The sequence below is a fragment of the Hakea prostrata genome, chromosome 5 (genome assembly GCF_041222555.1).
Source record: "Hakea prostrata isolate BN-2017 chromosome 5, UWA_Hpros_2, whole genome shotgun sequence".
Classification (NCBI taxonomy): domain Eukaryota; kingdom Viridiplantae; phylum Streptophyta; class Magnoliopsida; order Proteales; family Proteaceae; genus Hakea; species Hakea prostrata.
Genome location: NC_142604.1, coordinates 15,566,643 through 15,581,486, shown reverse-complemented (window position 1 = coordinate 15,581,486; position 14,844 = coordinate 15,566,643). Strand labels below are relative to the sequence as shown.

The 14,844-nt window shown below is 40.6% G+C and overlaps 1 protein-coding gene across 11 annotated transcripts; it reads right to left on the bottom strand.

The window, feature by feature from the left end:
* Positions 1–860: 860 nt before the first annotated feature.
* On the bottom strand, positions 861–8,731 carry SECE1 (secE/sec61-gamma protein transport protein). 11 transcript variants are annotated; one of them, XR_016173418.1, is made up of 4 exons: positions 8,393–8,731; positions 3,776–4,372; positions 1,814–1,923; positions 861–1,668 (listed from the first exon to the last, which is right to left on the bottom strand). XR_016173418.1 is itself a non-coding variant. In XM_089155311.1 (3 exons), the coding sequence occupies exon 2, from the start codon at positions 4,329–4,331 to the stop codon at positions 3,807–3,809; it is 525 nt and encodes a 174-aa protein (XP_089011437.1). In that variant the 5' UTR covers positions 4,332–4,354; positions 8,393–8,731; the 3' UTR covers positions 862–1,668; positions 3,780–3,806. The 11 variants fall into 11 exon arrangements, 10 of the variants coding, with proteins under 10 accessions (XP_089011437.1, XP_089011438.1, XP_089011429.1 ...); XM_089155311.1 differs by lacking the exon at positions 1,814–1,923 and having other exon boundaries at positions 862–1,668; positions 3,780–4,354; XM_089155312.1 differs by lacking the exon at positions 1,814–1,923 and having other exon boundaries at positions 862–1,668; positions 3,780–4,354; positions 8,477–8,731.
* Positions 8,732–14,844: the final 6,113 nt, after the last annotated feature.

Genomic DNA, 14,844 nt, shown 5'->3' with positions numbered 1-14,844 from the left:
TTTTTCTGGGGAGGGTTGGGTTTGTGAGCAGATGAGTGGGCTGTGTAGTTTCTTTCCCCCATTGAGTCATCCCAGTTGTTAGTGTACAAGTATTTTTCTTCCTTGCAGCATTGCAGGAGCAACAGTTCTTCAGAACAGCTGTTACTATATTCAACCAATTCCATCTAGAGCTGTCTCACATTTTATGCTATGAGGAGCTATGGTTTTTTTATAACAACAAAGCTACTTTGGTGGAGAAACCAACCCGAATAGCAGGAGTACCGCAAAACGTTAGAAGAGACATTCCGTGAGTTCATCAAAATACTTCCAAATCTAATGTCACTCATATTCCTACCAATAAAGAGTAAAACTGGCACTAACCCTATGGGTGAGGTTAGTCCAAATGGCCTAAGAACAAGGATAATCAGAACTTGGAAATTAATGGATGGTTTTCTATTGTATATGAATTTGGTGCAATATAAATATGTTTACAACACAATGACAGCCTCTTATGTAGAGATAGCATGACCAAAATCTTAGATTGGAACCTTCAGTTCTTCACACTCCCTTCCCATCCCATCCATTGAGGTACATCAAAATCATATACAACATAAGAGATAGGTATATCCATTTTTTCCACTTGAAGATCAATGTAGTCAATGAGTCTTTACTAAATAATTGAATTTGCCACGTGTCAAATTTTAAGAATGATGCAAATTTCAATCTTCTTATATCTTGTATCTCTTTCTATATATTTGTGTATACCCACTTGATCATTAGTCCACTCCTTTTGTCAAAAAATGTCTAAGTTATTTATTTATTTTTATTTTTTTGGTACTGGTGCTTTTTTTTAATACTGAAAATGAAATGCCATCCGCAAGGGTCGAACTCAAGACCTCTCCACTAAGAGTATGGATCTTTACCACTCAACCAATCTTGCATTGGGCACCAACCATTGACCAAAGATCGTAATGAATAAACAATGTAAACAGTATAAATGCAACACAAAGGATAACAATGCATGGCTGGTGAGACAAGTGTGCATTCACTTAATTTTATCAGATGAACTGAGATTTGCTAAAGAACAAGGATTGTACAAAGGGCACCATGAACGCTACAACAAACAAGATGAAAGCCAACTCCTGTAGCTGATTACTAGGACCCAGAAAAGAAACAGTGTCCATTCTTGACATAAATTACTTGTTCTTCATTTATTGCAGATTATCTTAAGATAAGCATCTCTTGTGAACAGCCATGTAGACATGATATTAAACACTTTGTAACCGCTCAGAAGACACAAGTTCTCAATCATTTTAGGAAGAGTGAGACCAATTTGATCAACTAATTCCAACATCTCAACCATTTGAAAGTAACCTGCTATCATATTGTGTTCAGGCAGCACACCTCCCTGTAATTAGAATCTGAAACTCTGCACCATTTAATAGACAGTTCTCATTAAGTCACAAATACATTTTCAAAGTTTCATTGCAATTCAGAAGAAATGAAAACATAAATGGTTGACTACTTAGATTAAGATCAGTTCTCAAGAACATAAATCAAAGGAACTTCAGTACAATTCAATATCTCAGAAACATGGCTACACCAAATTATCAGTCTGATCCTGTGTAACATTCAGAGCCTGAATCAAATCTCGAGGGATTTTCAGCCTAGCTGATCATTTCCAATTGCCTGAAAGAAGGTAAAATGATTTGTTTGGTCAATGCATCTGATCGTTATACAGCATTTACATGATAGCCTTATATTTGCAATAGAAATTCAATATGGGATGTCCTAATTTCTTCAGACTGGAAATTAGAGCACAAACCAAACTGACCTGTAACACTGGGGAAACTGAAGGGGCATTAAAAAGTTTGCTGGTTCTAACTTCTAAATGCATCTAAGATGATGATAAGAGCTCTCCTTTCCATCTCTAAACCTCATCTCCTGGATAAGACTCAGTACCTTATCAAAGAATAAGAAATAGTTCATGCAATTCGACAAAGGCACGACTCTGATGCTCTAACATTCATTAGAAACAAATTTATGTTTCTTATTTGCATCTCATAAAGTCATTGTTTTTGAGATGCAGCATGGTAAACAAGCGTATTTGAGACACTAATGCTGAGAAAACCACTAACTGTGATAGTTAATGAGAAATTCATGGACAATCATCAGAGTGGGTTAGCTGAAGAACTTTAAAAGAAGAATCATCTACTTTCCGCTGCCCCCCCAATTGCTCCACCAGACTGTTGCAGGCACAACACTGGACTCTGTTATTCCTCACCCACCAGGAGATGCAAATTGCTAACCAAGCTTTGAAGATCATAAACAACTTTTTAGGATGCTGTAATGATAAATCGTTGAGCAGAAGTATCAATTTATGGCCTGGATTTGGTACATCAACCATTTCATTTGGGCAACAAATTGCATTATTTAGCCGATCAATGATAATGTAGGTTACTTTGGCTTGAGCTTAAGAGGAGCTTAGAAGATCAGAAAATTTAGCAAAGAGCATACTCTCCATTGACTTGAGTAGTTCCAATATCTTCTACATAAATCTCCCTAATCGAAGTTTACATAGGTTGTGTTTGCTTTGCCATATAATAATTAAAGAAAAACAACTATTGCTTACAGATTTTGTTTTAAAGTTTTCATTTTCTTCTATCGTCTAGCATCTTTCCGGATGACACCCTCCCATGGGTGCCAAGAGTATAAATGACCAAAATGCCATTATTATTTTAGTACACGGTCCTGGATTTTGAACTTTATCAGTACATGATATCCGTCACTAACCCCCACCCCCTTTTTTCTCTCTTTCTGATGTTTATACAATCTTTTATCGGCCTTCTCAACAGATTTCAGAAAATATTTTTCAACAACAACAACAAGCCTTGTCCCAACTAAATGGGGTCGGCTACATGGATTCTTGCCCTCAAAATATTTTTCAACAAAAAAAAAAAAAAACCACAGTAATGCAACAATATGGGACTATGGTTTCCTGAACAAGGTTCTGATTAATAAATTCAAGGAGTTTGTGTTAACCACACATATCACCAGGTTCAGGTGTGTGGCATATCAATGATTGGCCCTAAATCCTCATGCGGATGTAGCAGAGCCCCCACCCCACCATCCCCGAAAAGAACCTCTTTCAGGGGGGGGGGGGGGGAGGAAAGAGAGAGAAAGGGGGGCGAATCAGATGAGCCATGAAGTACATTAATACTGAGCATATCACATGGTATAAAGAAGAATTGAGGGGTTTCTTTATCCGAATGAAGGGTGTGAATTTTTTTGCCAAAGAGGGGGAAAAGAATTCCCCAGCCTCAACATACTTCTCTACATGGCCTTGTTGAAGCCACTTTTCAACTCCTTTGGTGGAACTAATTATGGACAAAGTTCAAGGCCCCATTTCAATCTATGTTGCTCACTGTATTAAGGATTTCACACTTGTGTTCTAAGCATTGAACAATAATATACTATAAAGTTGCTTAAGGAGCAATCAATTCATAAACCTTCAGGTTCCATACAAAGGAATCAGAAGGAGTAATTAGATAATATTTGACAAAGTTTGAATGTCCATGGAACTAGCAATAAGCAGCAGGCAGATTTTTGGACTATTAATAATCCTTAAGGGGCTGTACAGGAAAAATCTACCAATTTCTGAAATACACAATGCATTGAAGAAGGCAGGTAAAGCACCCACCAATCCAACTGACTTAACCAAAACTTCCCCACCCCAAATTTAAAGTAATAAGAGACAAAAAGAGAGAACAGAAATAAAAAGGGAAGATCAACATACTGACATATGTCTGCAAAGTTTTATGTAATCCTTAGCTGAAGAAATCCTGGACTCCTCTGCCGACGAAAACTCGATCAGATAGTTCAGCCAAGACAGCATTGACAGTAAGCAACACAACGCTTGACCCAGCAATCACACCCAACACAACACCTGTAGTCCCCACAACCTTTCCGAACACAGGCCACTCGATCTCTTGTATCTCCTCCACCACTCCTCTCCACAGATCTTCCCCCTTTCCTTCTTTTCTTTCCTTCCTTGCTTTCATCTCTTCTTTGATCTCTGAGGCTATTTCAGTCATTTTATCTCCTCTGTTCGGTTTTGCATCTTCTGCTCCAATGCTGCTGTTCGTCATCTCAGACACTGTGGTTTCCTGCTTCCCTTCTTCTTCAATTGCAAGGATAGGACGACAAGGTCTTCTCATTCTCATGGATTTGAACTGACGACTGGGATAATCCTTACAGGGAAGTGTTGCTCTATATAGTACAGGTGGATTCAGGTTACAGACACATATGGGGCTCGATGTAGAGGAAACCATGAGTTGCAGTGAGAGTGCCATTTCTGCAATGTGCAAGGTTGCTTCTTTTTTTTCTTTTTCCTCTTTTTTTTTTTTTTGGGGGGGGGGGAGCATAGTAAGTTAGGTGTATGGGAGAAAAGGGATACAAAAAACTGAAAAATAAATGAACTAGATGGCATTGATTAATTGTTTATTTTATTCTGGCGCAAAAAAAAACGCATACAACAGTAATTGAGTTCCTCAACAAAATCCAGGAAGATGAATACAGCATATGCTTGCTATGCAGAAGCAATAAACATCAGACTTAGATTAAAAGAAAACCTTCCAACTGGAATGGACACAACATAGTATCTGAACACTTAACCCCTTAAATGATTTGATAGGACCCCATTTTCTTAATCTGCAGAATTTACTTTAAGTAGAACAACAACAGCAATGCTACGCTTGAATCATTCCATTGAAATGAGATTGCATTAACAAAGCTTACATCAACATGAAATAGTAAAACTACTGCTGCCTACCCAAACTGAACAAATACAAGAAAACACCCTGGAAATTCTACCTGGGAGACTCTGCTCTCCCCAAGCAAGCTCAGCTTGCTTTCCACTCCATTCTCTTCCCCCCCCCCCTTCACACTTTTCACATTCCTTTTCTTATGTACCACAATCCTACAAACTTCCCACACTCCCTCCAATCATTCCCTGCCACGTGGTGCATCTTCTGCATGCCTCTATTTCAGCATGGTTGTGGATGCTGCCAAATACTATCCTGCCATTTGTCATTTGCTGGTTGGATTGGCTCTGATATTTGCTGGTGATGATCCGATGCTTTCCCTCCTATTCCTCCGTTTGTATACTCGAGTTATAAGGGGCTTATCAATGCCCCCTCCCTTAAGTCTAACATTGTCCTCAAGGTGGAATTCTAGAAATTCCTCGTGCAGTTCCCTGAATTCCTCCCAAGTGTTCTCGCATGAAGGTAAGATCTTCCATTTTATCAACGTTTCAAGGGTACCCCGAGGGGAGTAACGAATTTCCACCAATTCCTCCAGATTGAGTTGTAATTCCCCATCCTCAATTAAACATGGTGGGAGTGGTTGTGTGTTGATGTTGGCTCCCCTAATTCTTCAATTGTGAGACAGAGAAAACTAGATGTACCTTAGAGACGGGTGGAAGACTGAGCTTGTAAGCTAGGGGACCAATTTGAGCTGCAATCTAATAGGGGCCATAGTAACGATGGCTAAGCTTTTCATTAGGCCTCTTGGCCAATCATTTGAACTAATACGGCTAGAGCTTGAGAAATACCTCTTCCCCTACTTGGTAAGAAACCTCTCTACAGTGTTGATTTGCAAAAGTTCTCATTTGATCTTGTGCTACCCGCAAGTTGTGTTTCAGCTCCTTTAAAATGCTATCACGTTCCCGAAGATAAACATCAACCTCATACACCTTGGAGGAGTCTCCCTCCCACCTTAGTAGTGTGGGAGGTGCACACCCATATACAACTTGGAACAAAGTTAGCTTGGTGGTTGAATAGTATGTGGTATTATACCAATATTCCGCCCATGGGAGCCATATGGTCTAATTACGGGGCTGCCTAGCACAGAAACAGCGAAGATAGATCTCCAAACTACAGTTTACAACTTTGGTTTGGCCATCCAATTGGGGGTGGTAGGCACTGCTGCGTCCCTACTAGTTTGAACAGCTCATTCCAAAAGTTGCTCGTGAAGACTCGATCTCTATCGGAAACAATGGAGTGTGGAAATCCATGCAACCGGACTATCTCTTTGCTGAGGACGATAGCAACATCCTTAGCTGTATATGTATGAGTAAGTGGAATGAAAGGCCCATACTTAAAGAGTCAATTAACCACAACTAACAGTCTAACACAGTATCCCCTCCTCGAGTCTTTGGTAGCCCACCAATGAAATCCACGCTAATGTCCTCCCATATTTGATCTGGCATAGGTAAAGGCTGAAGCAATCCCTCCGATTTCATTGATTGGTGCTTGCTCCTTTGGCATGTGTCGCAGCCAACAACAAATTCTTTAAGAGCCCCTTTCATACCTACCCAATACACCACAGCAGCTAACCTTTTATAAGTACGTAGGTATCCCGAATGTCCTCCAAATGGTGTAGCGTGAAACTCAGTCAATAGTTTAGGGATGTACTTTGAGTTTTTAGGAATTACCAACCTTCCCTTATAGAAAAGAGTCCCATTCTACATTTGATAATTTGGAAAGTCTGTTGAACCACCCAATAGTGACTGAACCATACCTTTATATCGCTGAGAAGTACAAATTTCCTCTTCTAAACCTTCTCCTTCTTCCCAAACCGTTGTTGTCAGATTAGAGAGTTGCACTTCCTCTTCCGTGCAGCGCGACAATGCATCTGCTGCCTTGTTCTCACAACCGGGCTTGTAAATGATTTCGAAGTTAAATCCAGCAGCTTCATGATCCACTTCTGCTGATTTTCTGCCATTAACTTCTGATACATCAAGTATTTCGGGCTTCTTTGATCAGTACACACTTTTAAATGTCTCCCCAAAAGGTAATGTCGCCACTTCTATACTGCCAATACCACAGCCATCAATTCCTTTTCGTAAATTGACTTGGCACGGGCTCGAGGTGAGAGGGTCTGGCTCCAGTAAGCAATGGGATGACCCTCTTGCATCAACACAACACCTAGGCCTAATCCAGATGCATCTGTCTCCACTACAAATTCTTTAGAGAAATCAGCCATAGCCAACACCGGAATAGTAGTCATTGCTGCTTTTAGAGCTTCAAATGCTGAAGTGGCAGTAGTATCCCAATGGAAAGCATCTTTTCTCAACAAATTTGTAAGGGGAGCGGCAATCTTCCCGTAGTCTTTAACGAATCTCCGATAGTATCCTATCCGCCCCAGAAATCCCCTCAAGGCTTTAAGGTTCTTTGGAATGGGCCACTCCAACATGCAACGTATTTTATTTGGATCGAGCAATTTGTCGATTGCAGCTATAGGGAACTTGTCTGTATGGTCAGCTTGTTGAGTGCGCGATAATCCACACAAAATCGCCAACCACCATCTTTCTTTTGCACTAGTAAAACAAGGCTGGAATAAGGGCTTACACTAGGCCTTATTAATCCTACTCTCAACATCTCACCAACTAGCCTTTCTACTTCGTTCTTCTGAGAGTGTGGATAACGATAAAGTCTGATGTTTGATGGGTTACTTCCCTCGACCAACCGAATTGAGTGAGCATGTATTCGCTGAGGAGGCAAGCCAGTGGGATCAGCAAATAAAGTCTCGTACTCTCTCAATAACCTTTGCATTCCTTCATTATAGTGGATACTTAAGACTAAATCGTTGTTCATAAGCTTCGGCCAAAACCCTTCTCCAGTGTGAATCATAGTTGTCATGGCGACAAGGCAATGCGAGGTGGTTTTAGCTAGTTGAGGCGATGAGTCGACGAGGCGCCCTCCGAGGCGCTTTTGGGGCGGTCGAGGAGTTTTAAGTGAAATTTTTACCTTTTAGTGTACATCTCATACACTAATTCCATTAATTCTCAACTCTCTAAGGACCAATTTTCCTGATTTTCCCATTGCAACTAAAGTTCCTGAAATTCTGATTCCTAAACTGAGTCATTCTTCTTCTGAATCTCGTAACTGTTTACTTCATAATCAATAATTTTGGTCATTCTTGATTTTATATTCTGACCTCTAAAATCCCTGCATCAATCCAGATGTTCTGTCTTGATTTCTAATTTCCCAATCACCCAATCAGAAGAGCAAAAGCTCATTCTGGCTCTTGAATTTATTCTTCCGCAAGAATTCCTGTATATCGTCAAGTATGGAAGACAACTAACTAATCCAAGTCTAAACCAAAATACTGCAGGTTTTCTGTGGCTGTTTGCAGGGACCTACTAGTAGCAATGGTGATCAATCCTGCTTAATTAATAAGAACGACAGGGTGATCAAAAGCACACAAGCTAATAACCAGCAAGTAAACGGTAAACCCAAGTATCAATTTTAATGCAATCATCTTGATAGGCTAAATGAATGTATACAAAGGAAAAAATCCTACGATTTCATCAAAGACAGAAATAGGAAAAGAAGGCGAGTCGAGAAGTTACAACTTTAGCTGTCTGATACAGTGCTGCCAACTCGAGAGCGACCGAAAACGAGAAGTATACAAAGGAAAAAAATCTTGCTCTTACAGTCTTCCGCTGCTGCTGGAGGTTGCTGGCTTGCTGCCGCTGCAACTAAGGTGGATTTTGTATGACGAAAAAAAGAAGAAGCAGAAATAAGAGAGTCGCAGAAGTAAAAGCAGTTGTACTGCTGTCGCCGGTGATGTCTCTGACTGTCGCCGGCTTCACTGGTGGTCGTCGTCGATCGTCTGGAAGAGAGTAGTAGAGGGAGAGGAATTAGGGATTTCGGGTTTTCACTCGACAATTTCTCGATTTTTCCCTCTTGTTTTTGTGTTTTTGTGTTTTTTTTTCTTTTTTTTGTTAATGAATTGATGTTACAGATGATCCCATGTATCGCATGTAACATTTATATAAGCATTCATCCATTAGATTATTCCCTATTGGAATCTAATTTCCAATTTATTTTTGGCCTTTGATTTGGAATAAAAAATGGTGGTTTTTTAAAATCCCATAAGGCGCCTTAGGGTCCGAGGCGTCTGAGGCGATGCCGATGCGACCCCTCAAAGCCCGAGGCGACCGCCTTATGGGCTTCAACTGAGGCAAGTATCACCTCAGACCCTCTAATGCCGCCAGGACGCCAAGGCATCGCCAATGCCTTGACAACTATGGTGTGAATAATCCTCCACACCTGGCCCAAGTGACTTCCAGTCTGAGCAGCAAGGGATCACCATTCAACTTCACCTATTGCCCATCCCATTGGAAATGCAAGGTTTGATTTCTCCAATTACTACGGATGTCGCCCAGAGATGATAGCCACTCGACTCCCAGGATTACATCCGCATTGCCAAGTTCAAATGGAAGCAGATCTTGAACGAAAATGGCCCATTCGATTTTGATTGGGATCCCACAGCACTTCCTTTGCCCTTTAACACTTTTCCCGTCTCCCAATACTACATGGAATGGCCTCACCCCTTCAATCTTCAACCCCAGTGGTTCCACCAAATTTTGGGAGATGAAGTTGTGCGTAGCACCACAATCCACCAAAACCACCACCGTAGATGTTCCAATTCGAGCTCTAAACTTCATCATGCGTGGTGAATCAAATCCTGCCAGTGAACTATGAGAGAGTTCCACTCTCATCAATTCATTTTCAACCTCTTTCCCTTGCTTTGTGATTTCCCATTTCGATTCCTCGTTTTCCTCTATTGCTTCTCCTTCGTGGAAGAGCATCACCTTGAGTTGCTTCAGCGGGCATTGATGCCCTCTCGAGTATGGTGCGTCACTTCGGAAACAAATTCCTTTGTCCATCTTCACCTTCATCTCCTTTGGTGTCAGCCATCTTGATCGATTGGTGCTGCCGGCAGGAGTTGCAGCCATCGCCTTCGATGAGGACGAAGTAATAGTGTGATTCAAAACCCCCACTACCCCCTTGTTGTTTCGCCACTTAAATGTTAAGTTATTTCCTGTCTGGTTCGATGAACTCAGGATGATATTAGTTCGTGGTCCACCCGAAACATTATTGCCGATACTCACTCCTCATTGGGCCGAGATTGATCCCCAATGAGTTGTGGGCTGCCCACTTGATAATTTCTTCAGCCCATGTAACACCCCATTCTTCGCCTCTATGGACTGGGCCAAGTCCACGATTTGGGCCAGCGTCTTGGGCTCAAATAAACGGATTTCAGCCCTAATCTCTTCCCCAAGCCCAAACATAAATGCCCCCTTTAACCACTCTTCTTCTCGCACTCCGGCAGCAGCCGCACAGGAGTTCAAATTGACTTCGTTACTCCGTGACGGTATTGTTCTGCCCAGAATTGAAATGGGTTATGCAATTCCCTGAACTTGACCCATCCTAACGCTGGACCCTCAAAGCAGATGAGTGCGGCCTACAACTTATCGTCTCCTCTTAGTCCTTGTATCCCGAAGTAAAGCTTTATCCTGGCTGCCCACCTGTTTGGGTCCTCACCATTAAAAATCGGTAGTTCGAGGTACCTTGGGAAGAATTCACAATGGCTCATTGCTATTGGTCCTCGCTACCCTTCTTGGAGGTTGTCCCCAACGGCAATCTGCACGCTTTCCCCCCTTCTTCCCGTTATAATTACGGTGAATTGGATTCCACCTTTACTGCCTTAACTCTCGCTAGGTACGTTCTCAATTCACTCACAAACGGTAAGTGGCTTTGCTCGACTCTGTCTAACTTGTAGTCTATTTCAGACATCTAATTATGTAGCTCTTTCATGCCCAATTCCAAAACTTCAACTCTTGATTCCATTTTGCTCCTAACCACCCCCTAGATGACACGCGCTGATACCAAGTTGATAGGACCCCTTTTTCTTAATCTGTAGAATTTACTTTCGGTAAAACAACAACAGCAATGCTATGCTTGAATCATTCCATTAAAATGAGATTGCCATTAACAAAGCTTACATCAACATGAAATAGTAAAACTATTGTTGCCTACCAAAACTGAATATTACAAGAAAACACCTTGGAAATTCTACCAGAGAAACTCTGCTCTATCCCAGCAAGCTCAACTTGCTTTCCACTCAATTCTCTTTTACCCCTCACACTTTTCACATTCCTTTTTTTATGTACCACAATCCTAACAAACTCCAACACTCTCTCCATTCATTCCCTGCCACGTGGTGTATCTTTTGCATGCTTCTGTTTAAGCATGGTTGTGGATGCTGCCCAATACTATCCTACCATTTGTCATTAGCTGGTTGGACTGGCTCTAATATTTGCTAGTGATGATCCAATGCTTCCCCTCCTATTCCTCTATTTGTATACTCGAGTTAAAAAAATTTACATATTTTCAGTTTTAAAAGCTTTGAAGTTCACCATTTTTGCCAATCGATTTGTTGATTTTGACCTGGATTTAGTAAAGAGTAATTTTCCAGCCCCCTTGAGAAGAGTGAGTCTATGCTGCAGAAGGGTTGAATCTAATGAACAAGTGGAGGATTTAAGTTTCCCATTCCCGTCCACCTAATAGTCAACGCAAGTTTATCTAGATTGGGCTTATTTGAACTTTGAAATCCGTAATAATATTGCAAATTTTGCTCCTAACGAAAGAAGTTGAAGTGAATGGCCAGAACCAGGTTCACCAAAACAATGGACTATTCAAGGATAATTTGAAGCAAGAGAAGTCGATATTGTCTGATATCGTGAATGGATGATCTTTTCTACAAGTGCCGCTAAAACAGCAGGTAGCAATGACAGAACTAGCATACCAACAATTCAAATGCAGCAGAACAAATAAAAATTTCAGCGAACAGATAATCAGGAACTAGAAAATAGATTTGAAGCAAAGTAAATTAGCATCGTTGCCATAGCGAAACAGGCGTTGCTGATACCTTGAGAGAGGAAGGTGCCGCGGCAATCCAAATTCAATAATGCATACCGTTGGATGGAGAATCGTTGCTACAACCGTTGCAGCAATGGAATTTGGATTAAAAACTCCAAACCAGAAACAAGAGAGGGAAAATGATTTCTTCCATTCCAAACAATAAAACCGTCTTTGAGGCTGAAGTTGAGGTTGAGGTTTTCGGCCGCCTGGGTGCGCTTTACTCTTTTGGTTGCTATCCATTTCAGATGCAATAATAACAATGTTTTGGACTTTTTGGCGGCGTTTGGTAATTCACTTCTCACTTCTCAGAAAACGTGTTTTCGCTTTCATTAAAATAAAAAATTTAAAAAAATAAAAAAAATAAAAAAACTAAATTGCTTTTGATAAATTGATTCATTTCGACTCTAAATCTCACCATCAAACACCCCCTAAAATGTGGATTTTTATCCATTCCTGTTTCAACTTCCTCCAGTTGCATCCAGTCCACCATTGGATGATTGACAACTGTCTTATTCTTATCATAAGGTTAGTATTCTCTCATCCTTAACCATAATTTTTCCTCTCAAACCTTTAACCACTCCTCTCCTCAAACAACTCTCGTCTATCCTGCATTGTAATATCCCTCTTTGACTCTGGCACAACCAGCCTAACACCAACCGACCACCGCCTGCCATCTCCAGTGTGATGGTACTCTTCTTCTTCTTGCATTTTGGGTAGATAGAATAAAAATGGAACGACAAAGAATAGAAGGAGTTGATTCCAAATCGCTGAATAGGAAAGTGAAAACTCAGAGGGATAAATCCGAGTCTGGATTTACCAAATTCCTACTAAGAAACCTCAGTGATGAAGCAGCCATCAAGCGCTACCATCTCTGCAATTTCATCCAAGTAACTGTAATGGCGAAATCCTAAAGTAATTTATCTCCTGTTCCGATTACATTTTTCTAACAAAAAGGAAAACAATTTTGGGTTTCTTTCTCAGATCGGAATTTCTTCCTTCTCATCTGTTCCCTTAATTTTCCACGTTAGGTTCCAATTAAGTTTTCAATTAAATCTCTCCGTCGAACTTTCTGTCGCGGGAACTTGTAGTCCCTTCAAAAGAGATTGAATCGTGCCTTCAATGTTGAAAAAGTTTAAGAATGGAAATTTGGTTTAGAAAGTGGTAGGAAATGGGTTTTGGAAACCGAAGAAAATTTCCTCATAAATGGAGACTTGGGTCATTGTGGCAAAGATGGGATCTTGGATGAAGGGGAGTGAGAAAAGTTGTGAAAACAGTTTGCTAATAGCAGGTGCTACCGCCGCTGCCAGAGCTGAAGATGGAAAATAGGTTAAAAGGATTATGGTTAAGGATGGGAGAATATTGACCTTAGGATAAGAATAAGACAGTTGTCAATCATCCAATGGTGGACTGGATGCAACTTGAGGAAGTTGAAACAGGAGCGGATAAAAATCCCCTAAAAGTCTAAAACGTCGTTATTATTCTAAACAAAACCCCAAATAAAGAGAAATTTGCTATTATTACATCTTAAATAGATATCAAAAAGAGTAAAGCCACCAAGAGTCCAAGGGTAAATCAGAGGCCGAAAACCTCAACTTTTTTTTTTTTTTTTTTGAGGTTTAAGGTATTGAATCAGTCAGGTGATTTTAAGAGACGTATCATCTTAAATCGAGCATTGTATCACACTAGTCAAGTATTTTAGTCCAATCTAATAGAGAGACGAATAAGTATTGTGTCAATGGTACTCAATATAGATACATATCAACTATATTGATAACATATCGTATCATGGGATACTTCAAATCTCGACCTTAGCCTCAAATACAATTTTATTATTTAAAACGGAAGAAATCCATCTTCATTTCTAGTTTAGAGTTTTCATCCTAAACATCATCGGTGTGATGGTTGTAGCAACGATTCACCATCTCACACTATGGATATTGAATTTGGAATTCTCCTTTTCGTCGTCTCCATACCTGAGGATTGTCGTGGCACCTTCCTCTCTGTATGTATCTCTAACACCTGTTCTATTATGTATTTCTAGCTAGTTTTTTTCTAGAGCATAGTTACAATATTACTTTGTTTTGCTTCATGTCTATTTTCTAGTTCCTAATTATCTATTCACTGAAAAACTTGTCAGCTCTATCAATGATTTTAAGTACAAGTGAGTTAATTGGAGTGCTGCCCTTCACCAACTAGGAATCATACTATATACTCCTCCAACACAAAACTATTTTGGATGAGATGGGTGCTAAATTTGTTGATTTAGATGCTTTAGAACACAACCACAAAGGTGAACAAAATAGTGCTAGGATGGGTCGGACAATGACCAAAATATGTTCCAGCAAATGAACAAAAAGTCTATGCTGAAACCATCTAGGCTAAGGGCTTTATTTTGCTTGTGGGAATGAATCTCATCAATTGGTCTTCTCATATGAGTGAATAGAGCACAAGGAGGGCCAAGATCTTGGGGGGGGGGGGGGAGAATAAGGATTGGAAGTGGGAAACAACTTATTCTTTTATGCCTCAAACAGAAGAGGTGGAGGAATCATCACCTCGAAGCACAAGGGTGATAGAGGTGGAGGTATTGTGCCCTTGAGGGAGAGGTTAAAGGAAGAGTTGGAGTCTCCAAGCTTAAGCCAAGTGATGCAGGATTTTTGACAGAGACAAGTCACCTCAAAAGAGATGGCAAAGATTAGCTTTGCAGCAAGTCTTTTCTCTTCCATAGCAAGGGAGGGTTGGAGGGGTCTAATTGAAGGTGGAATCGAACTCGGGAGATATCAAAGCGACATATGGGAACCCAATCCAAGACATTACTAAAGGACAAGGCCTTCCAAGCTTTTTAAAGTGGATTTGACTTAGTGAAGATTGTTGGCAAAGGTAAGAAGATCTGGAGGGAGGTGATGGTGAGGTGAGGTGGAGACCACAGATAGGAATTGGGGTGAGAGGTTCACATGTCACATAATTTAAAAGGTATGGGACCAAAAGAGATGTAAGAAGGGTGGAAAGGTTACAAAAAGGCCTATGATCGAAAATGATAGGGAAGGGGAAGGAGGGGTGGGAGTGGGGGAAAGGGGAAAGAGAGCCATGTCTC

Coding starts and splice junctions, on each gene's coding strand:
- SECE1 (XM_089155311.1), bottom strand. CDS start 4,331: ATGGCACTCTCACTGCAACTCATGGTTTCCTCTACATCGAGCCCCATA.